The sequence below is a fragment of the Lepisosteus oculatus genome, chromosome 16 (assembly GCF_040954835.1).
Source record: "Lepisosteus oculatus isolate fLepOcu1 chromosome 16, fLepOcu1.hap2, whole genome shotgun sequence".
Classification (NCBI taxonomy): Eukaryota; Metazoa; Chordata; class Actinopteri; order Semionotiformes; family Lepisosteidae; genus Lepisosteus; species Lepisosteus oculatus.
The window spans coordinates 20,118,067-20,140,736 of record NC_090711.1 but is presented as its reverse complement, the minus strand read 5'-3'; the positions used below and the strand labels follow the sequence as shown (position 1 = coordinate 20,140,736).

General features: G+C 40.3%; 1 protein-coding gene and 1 long non-coding RNA gene across 3 annotated transcripts in view; one reads left to right on the top strand and one right to left on the bottom strand.

Moving 5' to 3' along the window:
• Nucleotides 1-8,632, bottom strand: part of LOC102696614 (polyunsaturated fatty acid lipoxygenase ALOX8-like) — a 32,417-nt gene extending 23,785 nt beyond the window's left edge. Inside the window, exons 1-4 of the mRNA XM_069179450.1 lie at nucleotides 8,555-8,632; nucleotides 6,642-6,764; nucleotides 6,014-6,120; nucleotides 5,373-5,545 (exon numbers count right to left, since the gene is read on the bottom strand). Of these exons, the coding sequence (XP_069035551.1) occupies nucleotides 5,373-5,545; nucleotides 6,014-6,065 (225 nt within the window). The 5' untranslated portion in view covers nucleotides 6,066-6,120; nucleotides 6,642-6,764; nucleotides 8,555-8,632. The remainder of the gene's footprint in view (nucleotides 1-5,372; nucleotides 5,546-6,013; nucleotides 6,121-6,641; nucleotides 6,765-8,554) is intronic.
• LOC138223308 (uncharacterized) overlaps nucleotides 1-22,670 on the top strand; it is a 61,679-nt gene that overhangs the window by 21,242 nt on the left and 17,767 nt on the right. Inside the window, exon 2 of one of the 2 annotated variants that reach the window (XR_011181733.1) lies at nucleotides 21,206-21,326. The exons of the other annotated variant lie outside the window; for it this stretch is intronic. This is a non-coding gene — a long non-coding RNA (uncharacterized lncRNA). The remainder of the gene's footprint in view (nucleotides 1-21,205; nucleotides 21,327-22,670) is intronic. 2 annotated transcript variants of the gene reach the window in all.

The window sequence follows — 22,670 nt, the reverse complement described above, 5'->3', positions numbered from 1 at the left end:
GTATCCAGGTGTTTGAATGGCCAAGTCAAAGTCCAGACCTGAATCCAATCGAGAATCTGTGGAAAGACCCCCCACGGACAGGAAAAGTGCCCACAGGCACTTAAACTTAATATGGTCAGTAACGGTTAAGAGTAACATGGTCAGAAGGAGCACGTACAAATGTTTCAGAAATAACCACATGTAAGACTCTGATGCTTAAAATGTTTAGGGAGAAAGTGGAATACTGGTGTGTATTTTTTCTTTAAACTACCAATACCAGCATATACAGCCTGTAACGTAGGGATTTCTATATGCCTTTATTTAGTGGTTACATTAGTGACAAAGGCTAAACTTTTAGCTTCAGTAATGCGTACATATCTCCCCTTTTTATAAACGAAATGGTTGAAAACTGTTCCAGAGCCACTGTTGTTTCATCAGTGAAAAGTACATCATGAAATGCCTCTCCCTGTTCAATCCACTGGAAAAAGAAAAGGAGCATAAAGCGTCTGATGGTCATAAATGATATTCATTTAGGAACAGCATCAGAGATATGTTTTTAACTGCACTGCATCGGAGAGAATACCATAGTGTGTTTTTTTTTACTCCCTGGCGGAAACTGGCTTCCATAAGAATCAGTATGGCTCAGAGATTAAATAAAACTTCACTCACACCAAACAAATGCATATTTCTAAATATCACAACATGATCGAATTTAAGTCATTTTAATAACAATGAATAGTCACCTATGCGTTACAATATAAACATTTATATTGTTTTAAATTGCGTTTAAATCGCCTTTATTTAAAACCCATAAATAAAGCTGATAATGTTTAGACTTTTAATTATTTAAAACTGTATTACAGCAACACAATGCACAATGCAACCTAAATTTCTATCTTTGTCTTCTGTGTAATAATGTTCACCTCTCTGTCCAGCAAATTAACAATAGTAATAATAATGAACTTTATTGTATATGGCGCCTTTAAAGGTGGCTCCTCAAAGCGCTTTACAGGTTAAAAACAATAACAACAATACTGTAAGGCTGGCCAAACAATCTTTTTTTTAAGAAATACAAAATGAGATATAATGATGTATTACGGCTTACACATTAACGAAGAGCATAACACGTGGCCGGCGTCGGCTCTGGCTTTCCCATCTACTGTATACCAATACACTGCATACAACCCCCCTCTCTGCCGGAGTGCTGGCTGTGATGAATTAAACCGGTTTCACAGGTATTTTCAAAATAGAAGGGGGCGAGATTTCCAGCGAAAGACACCTCCCCCCCTCCAAAACCCAGTAAGTACAGTACTTACTAGTTAAGAAAGCTAGGCTCCTCAATGAAATCGCTTTAACATGCTAATGCGTTGGTGTAACAGTCCGGGCGTGGCAAGCTTCTAATGTCTCCCGACTACGGCGAAAGGAACCCTTCTTTCATTGGAAGACAATGAACATATTCTAGCCCTAAATGAATTAATAGCAAACATGGTTTACATAAAATACATTTTTCCAAGAAAGTTTAGCCTTTGTCACTTATGAAACCACTAAATAAAGACATAAATATAGAAATCTTAAGATTTTTAAAATACATGACTTTGCTAAAATTTATTTAAAAATAAAAACGATTACAAATGCCAGCGGAGAGAGAGAACAGGGGAGGGATGTTGGTTTTGCATAAGGGGCGGGGCTATGGAAATGAGGTCTGTTTGGGAATGTGGAGTTACATGTTCTGGCTGTTTGTGAATTATCGTTGTTGGGTATGGAGTGTGTAATGTAATGCTTTATGCTTAATTTTGTGTAATGCTTTATGTTGAAAATTGAGGTGGATTTTGTTTATAATAAAAGGATAAACTGGGATGGGAGGAGGGTTTGGTTTTGCATAAGGGGCGGGATTATGGTAATTGGAGGAATTTGAGAGAGTTTAATGGTTTGATATATTTGATTTTGTATTGTGGTTGTTATCTATGTTTTTGGTTGGTATTATGTTAATATGGTTGTTTTTGTTGGTTGGTCGTTATTATGGTTATTAATAATATGATCTATAGTTGAAATCTGAGCCTAAATAAAAAGAAAAGGCATTTTCAGAGAGCAATTAAGCTGTGTCTATGTAGAATAAGTGATTAGGTTTATGAGCAATCTAATTACTTATTCGTTTAAAACGCTATATAAAAGAAAGTTTATTATTAATTTGCTGGACAGAGTGGTGAACATTATTATGCATAAGACAAAGATAACGATCCTGATCAGTTTAGAAATCTGTGTACGCTGTAAGGTTTTTACTTCTTAATTAAACTTTTAAAATACACGTTTCGAATAGAAAGAAATCCTCTTCCTGGTACAGTATGTATAGCAAACCAGCACGTCTTTTTTCTCCAATCAGAGGGGTGTCAGATGGTGTCAGCCAATCACCATTCTGAAGCCCTACCGTAATCTCTGGTATGGGGAGACCCCAGAATTCTGTCCAATAGTTTATATAGATAGATGATAGATACTTTTATTGATCCTGTGAGGGAAATAAAGTAAATCATTTTCATTTTAGGAAATTATTAAACGCTCGGTTAAAAGCAAAGGAGATTGTCTGTTGTGGTGGACATAAAAACAAGAGTTCGCTGGCATTATATCCTAGAAGACACAGACCGGCGCCAGACCGGGAAAATGCCTGATGAACTAGGGATTGGACAGTTTCCAAGTGCTTGTACAATCGATGGAAATGTTCAAATAAATGTGCAAAAGAAATAAAATAATCATTTATTTCTTTATCATATTGGCTAACTAATGTCCTCTCTTTGCTAGTTAGTGGCTGTGTTTCTGCGTTGGGTAGCAACGGGTGACTGTTCTCAGGCGGAAGATGTAAACAGCTTAATTTTCGTGTTAAATAATTTTTTTAAATTAAAATTAATTCTACAGCAATCGCATATTTGGGTACCGTTTCATAAAACTTTCATGCTTAAAATGATTAGGGAGAAATGGAAGACTGGTGTTTATTTTTTCTTTAAACTACCAAGACCAGCCATACACAGTACAGTTTACATACAGTAATGTTTATGTTCCTAAATTAATATCTTTTATGACCTTCAGATGTGTTATGCTCCTCTTCTTTTTATGCTCAGCTACTAAAATTTCCCTTTAGTGGTAAAATTCCAAATAAATATTCAAAACTAAGCAGATTAAAATGTGCACAGTAAAAAGATTAAATGATTAAATCTTTTCACTACCAACCAATGCACCACGAGTGCCCCTGTCGGTCATTTTGGCCAGCCAATCACTTACTGTGGTGCCCTACGGTGGCTTGTGGGTAGTTTACCGTACCGCGGGGTTTGTACTGTGCATTTTGAATGGCTGTATCTGTATTCACTTAACTCATGTACTGGTACTGCAGTGAGACTGTCCAGGCCAAAACTGAGAGAGAAATAGAGATAGCAGGTATGTGTTGGCCTGTGTGCTCTGGAGACGCTCTCATCTGATGTACTGCTCCGTAGCAACCACCTCTTCAGTAGGAGCCTGACAGCTGCAGTAGTGTTTTAGTGCGATGTGAGCGAGCAGTCTGGGGATGTGTTGCAGCCCCTGTATTCAGCAGGCGGCTTTGTTTGTGAGTGCTGTTGTAGGGAAAGCCAGCAAGCAAAGAAAGCAGCAGTTGTCCACCAGAAGGGGAGCAAGTATGGTCTAGGACCCCAGTAGGGATTCATCCATGCATCTTTAATAACCACCCGGTGGTGTATCAACTGAAAAGGGCGATTTCACCTGCAGGGCTGCATAGCAGTGTGTGAGGCCTGACTGAATGGAAATCCGTGTGTAAATTAAGAATAATAAGTATAAGTAAAAGAGCAGATGTGCGAGTGAGTTAATGAGTGAAGTGCAGAGTGCATTAGTGTAGACAAGGAGACCTTCACTCTAAAAGGGAAGTACAGAGTGAAGGAAGCTGCTGACCTTTGTTAGCTTGTGAGAACCAGTGTAGGTGTGTGATAGAGAGGCCCTCAAGCTACAGGTGAAGTACAGGGTGGTAGAAGGCTTCTGTCTATATACAGGCCTCTGGTTAGACTCCAGGATGTGCTGTGCTACCCTGTGGGGGGCATGAGAAAGGTGTTACTTCTCACAGGATGGTACGTAGAACACAGAGGTGTGGAGTGCAAGGTCAGCCAGCAGCTCTGAGCTGTGTGTGAGACAGTGAGGTCTCTCAGGGGAACCGGTTAGTGATGCAGGGCATGTGTGAATGCAGAATTCGCCGGGTCCACAAGACCATGGTGCAGTGGCAGCTACAAGTGGACAGCCCAGGGCACAAGGGTGAGGTGCCAGGGAGTTGTGAGTTGTGTGTCTGCGGTGTGAGGTTGAGAAGCCGGAGATTGTGAATAATGGTGTTATGTGACACCGTGACCGCTGCGTTATATGTTGAATGTATAAAATGTAGTCAGGTGGTCCAGTTTTGGTCCCTGCTATGTTGGCTTGCTGGTAAGGTAAAGAATGAGGTTAACAGCCTGAAAGGAGGCAGAAAAGCAACACTATTTCTGGAGGAGAGTATGGGGAAAAGGGAAAAAAATCCTGCAAACTGTTTTTTCCAAATGGGCTGTTGTGGGCTGGTGTGTTGTTATGGGATAACCTGGAGAGTGTCACTCTGTGTGGCATCACAGAGATCGGAAAGGCAGTTCCAGGAAAAGAGGTTCACTGGGTATTGCTGACTTACTTCTGTTTACTACAAAAGATAACCTTAGAAAAGGTTGGAAACTTACAACTCTTACAATTTTTTATTCTGTTACTTTTTATGATTTTAAAAAGCACTAAAGCCAGCAGCCATATCACTCTGCAACTCACAACTGGCAACCCACTGAAGCTCAGCAGGTGTGAGCCTGGTCAGAACCTGGATGGGAGACCTTCTGGGAAAAACTAAGGTTGCTGCTGGAAGAGGTGTTAGTGGGGCCAGCAGGGGGCGCTCACCCTGCGGTCCATGTGGGTCCTAATGCCCCAGTATAGTGATGAGTGATGGGGACACTGTACTGTAAACAGGTGCCATCCTTCGGATGAGACGTAAAAATCTGAGGTCCCAACTGTTAAAAATCCTAGGGCGTTTCTCGAAAAAAGTAGGGGTGTAACCCCGGCGTCCATTGGCCCTTACCAATCATGGCTTCCTAATAATCCCCCTCTATGAATTGGCTTCATTACTCTGTTCTCCTCCCCACTGATAGCTGATGTGTGGTGAGCGTTCTGGTGCACTATGGCTGCCGTCGCATCATCCAGGTGGGGCTGCACATTGGTAGTGGTGGAGGGGAGTCCTAATTACCTGTAAAGTGCTTTGAGTGGAGTGTCCAGAAAGGCGCTATATAAGTGTAAGCAATTATTAATTAATTATTATAAATTTTTAGTCAAAAATATTTATTAATCCATGTGACAGTCATACTCACCTCCAGTTCTTCCTGAAGGGAGCTGGATGTTTCTAGGAATTCACAGACCATGTCGTTGGTAACTGGGAAGTTTGGGGGGATCTGTTTGCACTGTCTGATCAGTATGGGGTTGGTGCCATTTAGATACTGGTATGCAAAAAACCAGTCTTCCTTCCAATTACGTTGCACTTTCTCTGTATTAACAAGAAATATGTTTTGCATTCAAGAAAAAAGTACTGGGACTCCAAGTGGGTTTGCATTGCTAAGCAAGGGCTCCCTGATTTTATTCAAGTTCTCCTCAGCTGCTGTGGCCAGAGTCAGAAGTTATTGTTTTATGGGAGTTATACTACCCATTATATCTTACAAGATGATATTCTTTGAGCAACTGATGATTGAACTATACTTGAGGGAAAAAAATGCCCCCAGAGAGAGATCAATTTAGTGTTTTAATACTAAATTGTAAATGGGATTGTTTTGCATTTTAGCATTATTAATGCTTTTATAACAAGCAATGTACATTTATACAGTCTGGCAATTTACTGAACCATTCTCACCAAAGACGTTTTAGATGGTTTACCCATTAGGAAATTAGGTAGTTCGGCATAATATGATGTGATTATGATGCTTTAATTTTTAAAACAATCACTCAGATTATACAGTACCTGACACATCTGTCTGTTTGCAGTGCTTGTAGAATTTCTCATAAAACTGCATACTTTCCCAGGACCCCCCGGGACATACAATCCCTTCCAGGCCAAGCTCCGCTAGACTGGGAGAATGAAATGGTCAGATAAATCTCAGAACCTGCCTTGCGGTAACCATATGTAGTCATCTCTTATTAGGACAACATTTCAGGTAGATGTGTGTATTAAGAATAGGTAGTTTCTTTTAACAATGGAACCTTCTCAGAATTTTTGAAAATGATGTTCAAACCCAAATGTCATTGCAATCACATTGTTTTTAAAACCTCTCACAAACCAGACAGCTGGACGTGGGAAGTGTCATTTGAATGTCCTTTTTCATTTAATTTGTCAGCTTTATTAGTATTATGCTGATGAGCCCTAATGAGGGCATCACAGGTGTCTGTGTTTATGACTTCTTACACATAAAAGGCAGTCTTATAGGTCATCTGGTTTAAAGAAGCAATTTAAGGTCACTAAAACCCAAACTGTAAGGATGAAACTGAGGAACAATTTTGCATAACCAGGTTTCAAACCAAATAAAGTACCTGTACATCTTTTTAAGCAAGTAACTTGGAGAATAAATTAATTAAAAAAAAACAGGTCTTACATTTTGCTGCGTGAAAAATGAAATCCACTGTCTGTGATGAATGAAAACTGCACCTCTGAGGGCAAATCCTCTGGTGACCCAAAGTCCACCTGTTTTGGCACATTTTCCAGTTTAGATGTCCAGCTGTAGGAGAAACATTTAAAACAAAGTGGTAGAGGGTCATGTGATTGGGATGAAGTGATGGAGACCAGAGACTGTATCTTTCATTACCAGTCCCCACTTGGTCGTGTTTCTCGCTATCCCACACTGAAGTTATTTGAATCCATCCTAGATGGGTGGAACCAGGATAAATCATGGTACACACACTTATTCTTCCTTTTTTTTCATAACCGGTGAAGCTGATGAACCTGTCATGGCTGCTCTGTTCAGCAGGTTGGTGAGACCCTTTTCTTCATTGAAAAGGAAATGATTGCAGTGACCTCCTGGGTTGCAGATGTTCAAACCAGAATTCAGTAATTGATATCTAGGCTGGACTTTGTTTCTAGCCATCAATGGTCTCGGAAAAAGATCCCGAAACTGATGCTGGAATGTCTGGAGCTCAGGACAGTGGAGCTGGATGAGCACTCGGGATGAGATGACATGTGGATACTGGACATAAGGGGGGACACTCAAGGGCTCACCCTGGAGAACTGGAGAAAACATCATTAGATTACCAGTAGACATTACTGGAGCACCATTGACCATTAGAAACTGGTAGCTAAATTCTATTGGAACCAACCAGACGTTCTATTAAGGACTGCAAAACGTGATTGTGGAGTAGCTGCACTATACATGTAGGCATCATTCTCCCGAAGACACCACAAGACCCAGTTGTCTATTTCTTGGTTTCTCTGGGACAGATAACACTGTTATGGTGGAGATTGGTGCTCTGGTTTCTGATCATGATGGGAAAGGGGCGACTGCATTGACAAGCCCTCACAGGGCAGTTGAGGGGCTCCCAGAGTGAGTCTTTTGTCCTTCAGTGGAAGGGTCTCTTTGGGCAGGGATTCTTGTCTAGTTTTTGGAGTTGGGAAGATGTGCTCTATAAAATCAATTTGATTAATGTGGTGAAGAATATAAAGTGTTTAATTTATGAGAAAGGTGAAGGTTTCAGCTTTCATTTCCCTCCTCTTCAGTTCTCCGTTTTAAAAACTGAATTGGCCCTTTTTTCTGGAAACATGTCCATCTACACACCTGTCTCATAATATGAAGAGGCTAGTGTTTTCACTGTGATGAACCAGCGCAATGTTGGTATTCCCAGATTTCTTGCCATGGAACTGAATGAAATGAACAGTACTAATTAACTCAACTAACATTTACTGTATTCATATTAAGCCACCCTGCAGCTCTCAGCTGGCTGCCCACTGGAGCTCAGCAGGGTTGAGCCTGGTCAGGACCTGGATGGGAAGCTATGGTTGCTGCTGGAAGTGGTGTTAGTGGGACCAGCAGAGGGCACCCACCCTGTGATCTGTGTGGGTCCTAACGCCCCGGGGACACTATACTGTTGTGGGCGCCGTCTTTCGGATGAGACGTTAAACTGAGGTCCTGTCTCTCGGTGGTCATTGAATGACCAGGCATTTCCCAATAAGAGTAGGGAGTTATTCCGGTGTCCGGGCCAATTTTCCCCCATCAGCCTTTACCATGGCCTCCAAACTGTCCCCATGTATGATTGGCTTGTACTTGCCCTGCGATGGACTGGCGTCCTGTCCAGGGTGTACCCTGCCTTGCGCTCGTTGCATGCCAGCTAGGCTCCCTGCGGCACTGTATGATATAAAGCGGTTTGGCAAATAACATGACATGTATTCATATTGACCTGATTCAGTGATTTGTAATTCATTTTTCTCTAATGCCCAATAAGCCACCACAAGATACTTTGTAGGGAGTGTGTACCCGTGTTGTTCGCTCCACACAGACCTGTGTTTTATCATACCTACCGATAACTGCTCCTGCGGTTCTCCAGCTCACTCTCTCTGTGTTTCTGCAGGATGGGAAGTTTATCTTCCTGGGGTTTCTTAGCTGGTAGACAATGCAGAGGATATTTTATTGTGTAGACGTCCCTTAGTATTAAAGTTAAAGTTTAGTATTGCTAAACATGTTCCATTACTGATTTTAGACTGCAACAGTGCTAGATTGAGATGTTTTGTTTTTTGTGGCATTATTCACATTTAAAGAGTAATATTATTGGTGAATAACTACATGCAACAAGTGGTGCCATTTTTGCTTTAAACCAGTGATTCCCAATCCTAGTCCTGGTTTTCATTCCATCCCACCTTCATTAGAATTGAACCCTTATTTGATTTAAGAAGGTACTATGAAATATCAAAATATTAAATATTTTGTTTCAAGTCACAATTTGGGGATTTTATTACACTTACAACACACAATGGTTAAAGTTGAAACTTTTAAGAGATGGGAACAAGCAGTTCACATTAATCACATTCAATTAATTATTGTTAAGTCAATGAAGGGTTAGATTGTGTAACGGAGAGCTCGGCTGGAATGAAACCCAGCAGGTGTGTGGCTCTAAAGTATTCACAAATCAATAAGATGTTCTGGATTGTTTAGAATAAATTATGGATCATTTAGTCCCTACAGTGGTAGAGGGCTCACATTTCAGGCAGCACTAATGAATCCACTACAGTTTTCCATTTACTAGCTGGCTTACTATGGGTTCAAACACAGTTAAGCTAGTTTTCATCACTCATACAAGCTACATACATTATATGCATTTCCCTTCATATTTGCTCCGTGCCTGTTGAAACCTGTTAGCAAACAAAATCCTCACATGCACATGGATTCAGATTATTTCCTTTATTACACTGATCTATTTGTGTGTGGGACGTATCTGTCTTTCTTTCTGTATTTGTCAGATGGGCTTGGGAGAGTGGAGAGGCTTCTGTGTTTCCCTGCTGAAGGACCAAAGCTGAATTCAGGCTGGCTATATCATGCCTCAGTCAAGGCGCACACGTGCATTATCGCAAGTGCGGAAGCAACCATTTAAGAAGAAGCATTGACATGTACATTGTTTAAAAATAAGGACATTTTGTTAAGATTTATGTTAGTGATCTGTGTGTTGTGATTGGTTTTATTGTGTATTTATGTGTTCATTCTTTTGAACCTTTCTTTGGTGTTGTCAAAGGGGGAGTAGTTTTCTTGCTTCACATTAGTTCAGGACAAGCTATAAAGTAAATGGATGATTTCCAGTTAATTCTAAAGATACATAATAGAGGAGACCCACACCATCCAACGCAGAAATGTAGTGGACCACCCAGCAACCATTCTGCAGAGCAGCTGTGATGTAGAAGAGATATTGTCCCACCAAGTGAAGTAAGGGGGATTTTTAGAGAGGCCAGATTGTGCAAACCCAGAGTGGAAATGAATCATGACATCAGAACTTCTGTAAAGTTCTGAAAGGTTCTCCTCTACTTTTGTAAACCGTGATATTTGATTTTTGATGACCAAGCAGTCTGGACTGTGTTCCTCAACGCATCTGAAAGATGACATCTCCAGCAAAACTGTACCCATGTTCTTGATTCTGGGGCATTGATTTTAAACATTTGTTGTACAGACAGATTTTACAAATTTGTTGTGGACCAGTAGGTAAAGTGCCACCTACTGGTCCACAAACACCATATACAGTACATCTTAGATGTCTAACCAGAGCCAGATATGCTTAGGTTCTGAGATTTTGCAACATCAAGCTACGAGGTGACTGCACTGATGTCCTGTGATGATAAGATATTTAGCAGCCCTCAGAATAACCCCAAAAGCATCTTCCAGTTCCTGCTACTTGTATGTGCTCAGTGTCACAATCACAGTCTAAACAGTAAAATAAACTGGTGAAAACATTATTTTCAGTTAAGTTTACATTAAAGTTAAATAGTACACGTCAGTCTGTAAAGAAACACACATGTACAGAATCATAACTAGATGTTTTTTTTTTAATTTGTACTTCTGTTTCTATGTGGAGTCTTTTGACAAAATGATACATGTATAGTGGATAATGGATCTGACTCCTGAATGTAGTTTTCTAGTTTTCACATCATGGTAGCATCCTTTCCAATGGATTCTCCCAGAGTGTTGCAGGAAAGTCCATTTTAGATTCCGTTGCTTAACCAAAGTATTCCAAATCCTTGCCAATGTCAGACCTGCTACCTCTCACAGAGTCAACAGCGATACACAAACCAGAGGAAACAGATGAAAAACTACTTGGAAAAGCATTTAATACTGATAACAAGAGGCAATTCTTTACACAAAGGGTTGTGGGAGAATGGAGCATGTTGCACACCTCTTTTGTTGAATTCAGATGTTGGCATAATCTCTTGTATTCTGTTTTACTTTCTTATTTTGCACTGAAGGATATTTTTCTATTCCTGAAGCAATGCTACATCCTGTATCAAGTATGTTATGCTTCATATAGTTTCTGGCATCTTTTTATAGATTGGGTTGAACACTTTCAAAGCTGTGTTGTTCTTTCACTCAGACAGAAAGAAACAAAAACTATAGCTGTACAGAGGAATGCTCTGCTTAACCAGTGTTTATTTGTCTGTTTTCCTGAGGGGCTATGCTAGTACTTTACATCTGGGTACTACAGAAGTCTTATAGCCCCATGGAGAAAAATATTATAGTGATATTACAATATAATATTACATTATTTCACAGTAATTATAGTATATAATGTTTAATATAGGGGAGAGGTGTACTATACTTAAAACTTAGGATATAGGTTTCAGAGTCTGGTGAAGACAAACATCTAAAGGAGAAATAGTTATTTTTTCTTTTTTAAAAAGTTTATCAAGACCCCTGCCACATTACAGTGCTGTGCACAAATTCAGTTTGTAGGACGTCTGGACCTGGGCTTTTGATATGGTGTACCCATTGTCCAGGCCTATTAACATCCATAGAACAGTAGCCATTTAAAATACGCAGTGTCAGGCAGTTTACCACAAGTGCTGTAGCATGACAAAGATCACCTTCTCTCACAATCATACACACCGATGTGTGTCAAGGCATTTTTTATATTTGATATTTTCAAATAATCTTGTGCAGGACTGCACTCCTCTCTAAAACTGCCAGTTGGTGCAGTGAATCCTCAAAGTACCACAGCTACATGCCAAAACAGCTGCAGTGCACAGCCACGCAAATACCAATATCAGATACCCAGACTACCAGAACGATGTATTGCTGGTTCAGTGGTAGAATTCTTGACAGAATAATAAAGACTCTATAAAAATAAATATAATAATTAACTTCTGTTCTTCACCTTCATTTTTATATACCACAGTAGGTTAAACATTTATTAATATTTATAACAAATGAAGTTCTGTCTAAATGGTAAATAAATGGAAATAGCATTTGAATAAAAATAATTGATTAACTGAGTTATTTAATTAAATATTCCAAAATTTCATTTAATTTAACACCAAAGCTTATTTTTAGTCATTTGTAACAGCTAAAAGAGCAGGGCACAGTCATTTTCCACCAACTTGGTTTTTGAGCTGAAAATTATTCCTTCTTACTTCCAGGAGCTCGGGTTCAAATCCCACCTCTGGCTATCAACACTAATCTTTTTTTATGTTTTTTTTCAAAGCGTAACTACACTTAACTAAAAGTATTTGAGATAGAGAGAATAGGCAAGGGAGTGAGAGAGAGACAGCACTTTTAAAGTATTAAAGTATTTTGAATCTGTGGGAAACAAGGTACCTCAGTAAGCTAAAATACTGACTTAAATGTCTCATGCTTCCAGGAACACATCATTCCCCTGACTCATATTCTTTACATTATGTATGCATTACTTCAGGAAAAGAAAGAACAAACTGTCTTTTTATGTTTATTTGGTTTCCTCCTATCACTTAGATGTGTATGTAACAAAAACAAAACACATTGCGTTCAAAACAGACTATACAATTAACTCTATTAACTTTATACTGTACATCTAACTGAATAATCTCACTTGCGAAACAGCCCCAGGACGCTATATTTGATGTTCTGTGTACAACAGATATTACGTGTGCAAAAAATCACTTTATTTGTGAAGTACATTACACGTACAAGGAGTTTGGTCTGCTGTCTGATGCAAAAACATAAATAGAAAACAAGTTAATAATGAATGTACAATTTATACAAAAGCTTGCACTGCTCTCAGTGATGGAAATATCATCTCTGGTGCACTTTTTTGCTATGCTGATTACGTTTGCATCTCTTTGGAGAGTGTTAGAGATGGCAATTCCTCAGAACTTGAAGGACTCCACCATACTTACTGTGCAAATTGTTAGTTTCTAGGGGGATGGGTTTTGGAGGGTTTTTCTGAAAGCCAGTGAACATTTCCACTGTTTTGAGCTGAAGGCTACCATGCTGCCAGACTCCTGCTGCCCTTCTGTATCTGATCTGATCTCCATTGCTGATAAAACCCACCAAGGCAGTGTCATCTGCAAACCTGAGTGTAGTAGAGAGTAGTGTGACAGGGGAGATGCTGGAGGTGGTCACTGGGATACAGGGAGAGAATACAGCCTTGAGGTGCACTGGTATTCACAGATAAGTAGTCTGACAAAGAGGAGCCCATTCACACATGTTGCCTTGTGTTTGTTAGGAAGTTGATGATCCACTGACAGATGTGGTGGAGAACATTTAAATGAGACAGTTCATTGCAGAGGAGTTTCGGAGTGTTTGGTGATAAATGGAGAATTAAAATCAACGACAAAGAGTCTCTTATATGATCCTTGAGATTCCAGATGTTACAGGATTTAGTGGAGGCAATTTTAAACTGCATTCCCCACTGACTGACTCTGTATGAAAATTGTAAGGGCATTCAGATTTGAATCTGTGATAGTTTGGAGGTTCAGGCTCAAAGTAAGTGCAACTGGTATATGGCCGATAAAACTTTGGAATGGGGATGATAGTAGAGGAGTTGAAGCAGGCAAGGACCTGCACTGGTCCAAGGACTGGTTCAGTAAGTCTGTGAGCACTGGGGAGAGCTGAACAGCACAGTGCTTCAAGGCATTTGGAGAAACGAGATATGGACCAGCAGCCTTCTTGCAGTTTTGGCTTGCAAAAAGCTGAAGGACCTCCTGTTCTTTGATAATAAGGGGAGAGACACAATTTGGAGATTCAGAGATTTTAGGTGGCTGCAGGGATGATGGGTATGGGGTGAGGGGGGAGATGAGGTGTTACTGATTTAAGGAGATAACAGGTTGCATGATGAGCCATTGTTAAGGAACCTTATGAAATCTGCTTATCAAACCTGCAATAAAAATGAAAGGATGGGTCATTTTTTGCAGGGGTTGGGGGAGGGCTTATACTTATAGTTTGTAATACCTTAAAGGCCCCTCTATAGGGTGGATATTAGACAACTGCAATTCTCGCCCTTTCGTGTATTTGGCTTTTGCCTTTTGCATGGCTGAGTGCTATATTGACATGAGATTTAGCTTTCCTGTAGTCCAACAATGTCTCCTACTGGTTTTGCGTAGGGCCCAAATCCAAGGAAAAGGCAGCCAAAGTAAATACAGTCTTCAGCTTGATCTGATCACAGTTATTTTATGAAAAAAAAATAAACCTTTCAAGAAGAATGCATTTACTTTGGTTGTCATTTTTTGGGGGATTTTAGGAAACAGGGCTGTTTGCCACATAATCTGTTAGCAGAGTTTCTACAGGCACTGAATCTCACAGTCACAACAAATAATATCCACTCTAGTGGCTACAAATTGAGCCAAGATACACATTCTTTCAGTGTTTCATTGTAATAATGACGATAACTTTGGAGATATCGCTACGTTTTGGTTGAAATCATTTTCTGTCTACCCAAAATTAGCTGAGCAAACTCTGAGCATCCTCATTCCATTTTCACTTGCCTATTTGTGTGAGGCTGGATTTTCTGCACTTTTGAGAATCAAAAATAAGCACCAAAACACACTTGATGTCAAAAGTGACTCACGTTGCCCTCTTTTTTTCTACAGTGTTGAGAATTTCAAAACTTATGGCAAATGTGCAGCACAAGAGAACACGTTGATGATTAATAATTGCTTACACTTATTAAAGCGCTTTTCTAGACACTCCACTCAAAGCACTTTACAGGTAATGGGGATCCCCTCCTCCACTACCAGGTGCAGCCCCATCTGTATGATGCGACGGCAGCCATAGTGCGCCAGAACGCTCACCACACATCAGCTCTCATTGGGGAGGAGAGCAGAGTAATGAAGCCAATTCATAGATGGGGATAATTAGGAGGCCATGATTGGTAAGGGCCAATGGGAAATTTGGACACCGGGATTACACCCCTACTCTTTTAGAGAGGCCCACTGGAATTTTTAATGACCACAGAGAGTCAGGACCTCGGTTTTACCGTCATCCAAAGGACGGTGCCTACTTACAGTATAGTGTCCCTGTCACTATACAGGGGCATTAGGACCCACATGGACTGCAGGGTGAGCGCCCCCTGCTGGCCCCACTAACACCTCTTCCAGCAGCAACCTTAGTTTTTCCCAGGAGGTCTCCTCTCCAGGTACTGACCAGGCTCACACCTGCTGAGCTTCAGTGGGCTGCCAGTTGTGAGTTGCAGAGTGATATGGCTGCTGGCTAATAATGTTGGAGGTGACCTTTTAAATTACATAAACTGAAGTTTAAAAGGGAATTGGGATCCGACTACCTTTACTTTTTCATTATTATTTTCTTTCATTATTTCATTTGTTTTTCTTTCGATGTGTTTCTTTCATGTAAATTCACAAATAACAACTGCAGTAAAATAATTTAAAGAATGTTTACATAAAATCATGTAATACATACTGAGGGGGAGCTTTGGTGTTGTGTTAACTGAAGGGGGACATTGTGTTTCAAGGCTGAGAACCACTGTTGCAGATCATTCCCATGCAGCTAAGTGAAAGTAGCACAAGATTGTGGCTCGGGGATTATAGAAACATTAAAGCTCTTTAAGACGTTCTCAAAATATGACAAATTACGGTGAGAAATAAGGGGGCGTGTGTGGAATGCTCTTCTTCAGTGTGTGCATTATGCTTCACTTGAGCTTCAGGCCCGCCTCACTCTCGAGCCACCAGTGTAACTAATCTAAATTCTGCCAGGCAAATCGTACTGCTGCACAGTGCACCTAACGTACTGTATGGCGAACTCTAGTCTTGATGCACATTCTGAATGGCTGCATCTGCTGTTCATGTAAGTTTTGTCTAATAAAGTCTCCCTACAGATACAGCTCTTACTAAACTACAGATGCAACTATTCAGAATGTGTGACAAAACTACTGTTCACCTTATTACCATAGTGTCCACTACGAAGACCAAACTCCACACTTCCCCGTAGCATTTCAGATCTCTTTTTAATATAATTTCACAGCTAAACACAAACATCACAGAACACAGAATTCATATCTAGTTATGACATCAGTAAAACTCACAAGAAAGTGAATTAGGACCTTCCCTTCATTACTTAAATGCTGTATAACTTTAAAAGGAAAGAAATATTTATATTGTGAACAATATTTTAAATAATAATTAATAAAACTAATAATTTCTTTCAGGATGTTTCAGGCGACTTTAACTTTAGCAGATTTTCTGACAATTTTACCATTTTTGTAATAGCTGGCAATGTTAAGTGACAGCCTAACCTGCAAAGCAAGGCGTTTTCACTTATAACTAGCATACAAATCATTAAAGAGATACTCACTGCTCCTCTCACACGATCTTGACCCCCGTTGTCCAGTGTAAAGGTGTCACTTGTGTCATTGGTGCCTATCAGGGTGATATAAACATTGTCATTGGTTCCAGCAGAAGCTATGTCACCTGTGGTCACAGACACTTTACAAGTAAATGTGGCCATAGTTATTATTAGTTTTCCAGCGTATAGAGAGTATGGGCTACTTGTCTCAGCAGAACAAGAACTGTCAAGTCTCAAGTGTGTGCTGTAACTCTTCAGTACAAGATGGAATTTAAGTACAGCTTCATCTGAATCCTCCCACTTTCTCCCCGCCCTCCACACAACTGTCAAACACAAAATATTAAGCAGCTTTTGTGTCACACTCTTCTGTGTATTGGCAGGGATTTACAGTACATTTCACTCATTTATTCACTTCCAGCTGAATAACAACCTTTTGTCTCTGAAACCCACTGCTACTTCAGTGCATAAGGGTAGATAAAATAATAATAATTACTAATATTAATTTCTTACTTATATAGCGCTTTTCTGGATACTCCACCCAAAGCACTCCACTACTCCCCTCCACCACCACCAATGTGCAGCCCCACCTGGATGATGTGACAGACGCCATGGTGCACCAGTACACTCCCCACACACCAGCTATCAGCAGGGAGGAGAACAGAGTGATGACACCAGTTTTTAGATGGAGATTATTAGGAGGCCATGATTGGTAAAGGCCGGGGGAAATTTGGCCAGGACTCCCTGGGAATTTTATTGACCACAGAGAGTCAGGACCTCAGTTTTTTACAGTATAAAAACAGTATATCCCCATCACTATACTGGGGCATTAGGACCCACACAGACCGCAGGGTGAGCGCCCCCTACTGGCCCCACTAACACCTCTTCCAGGGAAAACCTAAGCTTTCCCAGGGGGTCTCCCATCCAGGTACTGACCAGGCTCATACCTGCTGAGCTTCAGTGGGCTCATTGCTAGACTTCCAAACAGTAATTTTACAGGATTGTAGAGTCGATGGGAAGTTGTGTCTGAACAAAAATTAGACTGATAGGTTGGGGAACTCTGAAAGCACAGATCTTAAAGCTGAATGCTAGCTCATGTAAAAATGTGGGCATATTCAGGACAAGATGCTGGGACACTTGGCTGGGCTGCCATGTTGAGCATGTTGTTCAAATTGAACAGTTTCTTCTCTGGACCCTTTTGGCAGTTTGAAAATTCAGTCTATACCTTGCTAAATGGGGCTTTGCAAACGTGACCCTGAAAGCAAGCTGCTATTTTCAGGATCTCTTTGGGCAGCTGACTTAGTATGCTGTAAGTAACTAATGTGTGTCAATACTGTATAGAGAAGATGAAAAAGAGCACCTATATAAAGCACAATAACCATCCAGCTGCCATTTTGTTCTCAGAATGCAATACTGGACTTGAGACTTGGTGTGTTTCTTCAAGATGAAGGGTACTAGAGATTTATTCTTCACATGTTACGGTAATACATTACAAAATCTCCATCCCCATATATCGATAAGCAAGTTGAAGCAAATGTCTGTTAACCATAACATCATAAGATTGTATCACTAATTTTTAACAAACAGAACACAGTATGTCAGGGTCAATAAAACTCTTTCCATTAGCACAGGTGCCCCTCTGAGCTGTGTGAGCTCACCAGTTCTGTTCACACTTTGATTGTACATGCAGTTGTCAAAGCAACTTCATTTTCAAATTCTCCGATGATACAGCTGTGCTTGGCGTAATGCAAAGAGGTAGCAGCTCATCTGTATACATGTCAGAAATCCAAAGGTTTGTGCAATGGCGTGACAACAATAGCCTAATTTTGATGGTTAATAAAACAAAAGAAATAGTTTTTGATCCCAGAGCAGTTGGTGATCACTCACAGGTAGTACTCCACAACAAATTTATCATTCAGGTCAATTCATATACTGTAAGTACTAAGGAGTACACATAGACATCAACCTGTGCTGGACTACTCATGTTGGGAGGGTTTGCTCCAAAGTTCAGCAGCGCTTACATTTCTTGCGAAGACTAAGAGTGTTTGGGGTTCGACAGATAATAATGCTACTCTTTTACCATACTGTAATCAAGAGCATTATCAGATATGGCATAACAGTGTGGTTTGGTAATTTACCAGTTCAATTAAGATCGCATATTAGCCGTCTCATCCAAATAGCTCTGAAGGTCATGGGAGTGAAACAGCACCACTCCCTGCAGACAATCTTTGAAAAATCCCTAATCAAACAGGCAGGAAAAAATCTATCGGATCCTTCCCACATCCTCAATTCAGAAGACCAACTTCTTCCTTCTGGCAAATGTTTTTAGGGTTCCCAAATGTAAGTCAAACAGATACAAATGTTCCTGTGTCCCACTATCCATTAAAGCTGTCAATGCAAATGGCAAGGATAAACACAATTTTGACTCTTACCGCCCACTTGAGTACGATATGTTTTGTAATGTGTTATAAGTGTTATATGTTGTTATGTGTTATACATGTGCAACAGAGTGATATGCAATGTTTGTTTGTTTGGTTGTTTTTCTGCATTATATTTAAATGTACAGAAGTTCTGTGTCCACTGAAAATTTCCCTCTGGGGACAATAAATCTGGCCTTGTCTAGTCTTGAATGGTCGTTGTGTAATGAAAATGGACAAGCAAAGATAACCCTCTTCAGGAGTCTGGGAAAGAAACGGATTCCAGACCTGCTCTGGGAAACCTCATTCATTCATTTCCTGCAGGCAAGGTTTTCGTCTGGATGAGGAGAATCCTATGCTGTGTGTCTACTGCGGTTTGTTCTTGTCATTCTTATTAAGGAGCTTCCCCAACAAAATCTCTGAGCTAGAGGAGAGGATAAAAAATTTGCAGGATATCAAACAGTCGGAAGAACTTGACTGCGTTATTAAAAAGTGTCTCTCGCTCAGTCAGTGTTTGTTGCCGTGCTGTACCACACACAGCCCTCAGTGATGACTGAATGACTGATACACTGCTGTGGATTCAGCTCAGCACTGCTCTAGTCTCCCTGGAAGCAAAACATCCAAACAGGTTTGCCATTTTTGCAGATAATCTCTCATCTGCTGGGACTGCTGTGTCTGAACTAGTCTCTGGTATTTTAATCATTGGCAACTCTTATCATGCGTGACATTATGGTGAAAAATGTTCAGAGGAATGTTTTCCTGGAGCCAAAGTTAAAGATATTGAAGTCCAATTGGACAGTATGCTCACAATACATAATACACAATACAGTTATTTGTTGCAGCACAAAGGCACTATATTGCAGGATTAGGAAACAAGGGAGCAGCATTTCCTGCATTTGTGCATCAGACTGAAGCAGTTGGGAAAGAAATGTATAGTTTTTTTTTTTATCCTATTCCAGACTTTAATCATGGATGTGAGAAATTTAGCAGTTTTCTCCATCTCCAAACCTGGCTGAATGGACATGTAAACTGTACTTTGTTAATAGTTACTGGGAAAAGCTGAGATTTTTTGCAAGAGGTGGTCTGCACCCTAATCAGTTGGGCTCAAAAAAAGTGTAAATATATTTGACTAGTGTCTCACCAAGTTTCCCACCAAGTTTCCACACCCTCACTCTGCCTTGATCTAAAGAGAGTTCCTGTTGTGTCAGTTCTTAGAAAGCACAAGAAAACCCACACTTGTGAAATTCTGAGTAACGCTATTAACTGTAACTCACTGTCTCACTAACTCACTGGTTTCTTTGTAACAAACTTTTTGTTAATGATTTTAATTGAATTGTTAATGATGTTAACAATTCAATTCTATGTTTAGCTATTGCCCACTTAAACTTATAAAAGGCTTTTTCTCTGTGAATTTGTTGCAGAGCTTTTGCAGTCTTCTGACTGTGTAGAATTAGTTAACTCTTAATCAGGTAAAAATGTCCTTGGCTATATAACAATTTCCTCTATACAAGAGGCAGTGTGATTTAAAAAGGAATGCCAGGTAGCAGTTCACTACATGCGCTTGAAGGATCTTTTAAAAACCCCAATGAAGATCTTCAATCTGTAAGAAGTATTTCCCTGAATAGATTTCTACTAATCAACGTAATCCTAAATTTCTGTTTGCCACTTCGTCTTGTAAATCCTTCCCTCAGTACACGTTCTATTGCCTCTGTAGTTTGATGTGAGAATTTATTATCCTTTCGTGTTGATAAAATAGTCTCTATGACGTGCTAAGTTCACCAGGGGCTGTTTCACACTGTGGCTCTATTCAAATCGTCCTCCTGTCCCTCAGATATCATTCCCCCTAAACTGTTAATGGACATTATTGAAGTAATTGGTCCAGTTGGTGGTTTCACAGTAATGAAACGTCCTGTTTAAGTTTTTGAATTATTTATTGGTAAATAACAATAATACATTCCTTACATTTATATAGCGCTTTTCTGGACTCTCCACTCAAAGCGCTTTGCAGGTAATGTGGATTCCCTTCACCACCACCAATGTGCAGCATCCACCTGGGTGATGCGACGGCAGCCATAGAGCGCCAGAACGCTCACCACACATCAGCTCTCAGTGGGGAGGAGAGCAGAGTAATGAAGACAGTTCAGAGATGGGGATTATTAGGAGGCCATGATTGGTAATTTGGCTAAGACATCAGAGTTGCACCCCTACTGTTTTCAAGAAATGCCCTGGTATTTTTATTGTCCACAGAGAGTCAGGACCTCTGTTTTAGTGTCCCCGTCACTATACTGGAGCATTAGGACCCACATGGGCCACAGGGTGAGCACCCCCTACTGGACCCACTAACACCTCTTCCAGCAAAAACCTTAGTTTTTCCCAGGAGTCTCCCATCCAGGTACTGACCAGGCTCACACCTGCTGAGCTTCAGGGGGTTGCCAGTTGTGAGTTGCAGAGTGATATGGCTGCTGGCTATAAATGGAGCTTGTGGTAAATATTCTGTTGCTGTTCTTTTAGCTCTAGTGCAGCTTTTGACAGCTGAGGGAATGCAGAGAGAGGAGGACATGGGAAGAGAGGGGAAAAAACAGAGAGGAGAGAAGAGAAAGGAGGACACATCACAAAATGAATCATCTGCCAGGTACATTCTGTTGTTTTTAGGAAGCTCTGTACAGAGAATCCCTGGGTAAAGAGTAGCCTCTCCTGATTAGTGGTTGCATGTTTAGAACAGGGACATAGGTTTCCCAGTCACTTTGTAGCATCCAGATTTATATAGAGAGAGAATTAACTGTAGGTTGTATTCTGTGCATTTTGGCTTTGTCTTCTTTTGGTATTTGTAGGCATTATAGTGGTTTTGAATACTTGGTAGTAGTCTGGGGATTTTCTGGGAGATATGCCATATTTGTAAATAGTATTATTTGTATGTTGTACATTTTAGGCTGCGTGTTGATCATTTTTGATTGCCATTATCATTGTTAATAAAAATTAGTTTAGTGTGCCTGAATTATAACTCTTTTCAAAGGCTCACATATTCTTGGCAAAGATCTTTACAATTTGGGGTTGTAATTATTTAACTATTGATTAATCTGTTTGGTCATTTTGTGATATTTCTCTAGTTTTCCAACATCTGTTTGTAATGAGGTTCTTTTTCATAGTGTAGCAAACAAAACCAAAGATCTGTAGCAACTTCCTCATTTTAGCTAAGTGGTACAGTACATGTTCTCATCCTGTGGTTAGAGTCTAAACAGACACTCTGGTCAGTTGTGGGTCATTAAGCAATTCTGCCAGCAGTTTACACATCATATTTTTGTCAAAGGTTACAAACACTTGTTTAGGGCAAGCAACATTTTGTAGACCAACACAATTGTGTGCCAGTTCATCTACAGAAAAGTGCAAATACAAAGGCTATCTTCTTATCAGACTTTTGTTTGCCTAAACATCCCCTTTAGGTCAAAACATTTACAGTGAAGTATAATGTAATGTTTCTTTATTAGCCCTATACAATTTCTTGCATTAGGAATGCATCTTTTCGCATACCCCAGCTTTTCTCCAGGGAGACACAGACACAGAGACAGCGAGAGAAGCTTGGGGTCAGAGCACAGGGTCTGCCATTGTACGGCGCCCCTGGAGCAGTTGGGGTTAAGGGCCTTGCTCAGGGGCCCAACGGAGTAGGATTCCTCTGCCGGCCGCGGGATTTGAACCGGCAACCTTCCGGACACAGGCACAGATCCTTAGCCACAGAGCCACCGCTCCACCCGTACTTGGTGGGGCATGTTGTAACTTTTCCTGGAATTTGCTGTTTGACACCAATGACTAACAATGCTCCAGAGCAAACTGGGATTGTGTGATTAGTTAAATTTCCTTTTTTTCTCATGTTTATTTGAAAACACGTTTTTTTTCAAAACCTGTTAATACAAATTCGAATGATTAAGCTTTAGTGTGTTTATTTAAACTTCGTACATCTTCATTAAGTACACATTGAAAG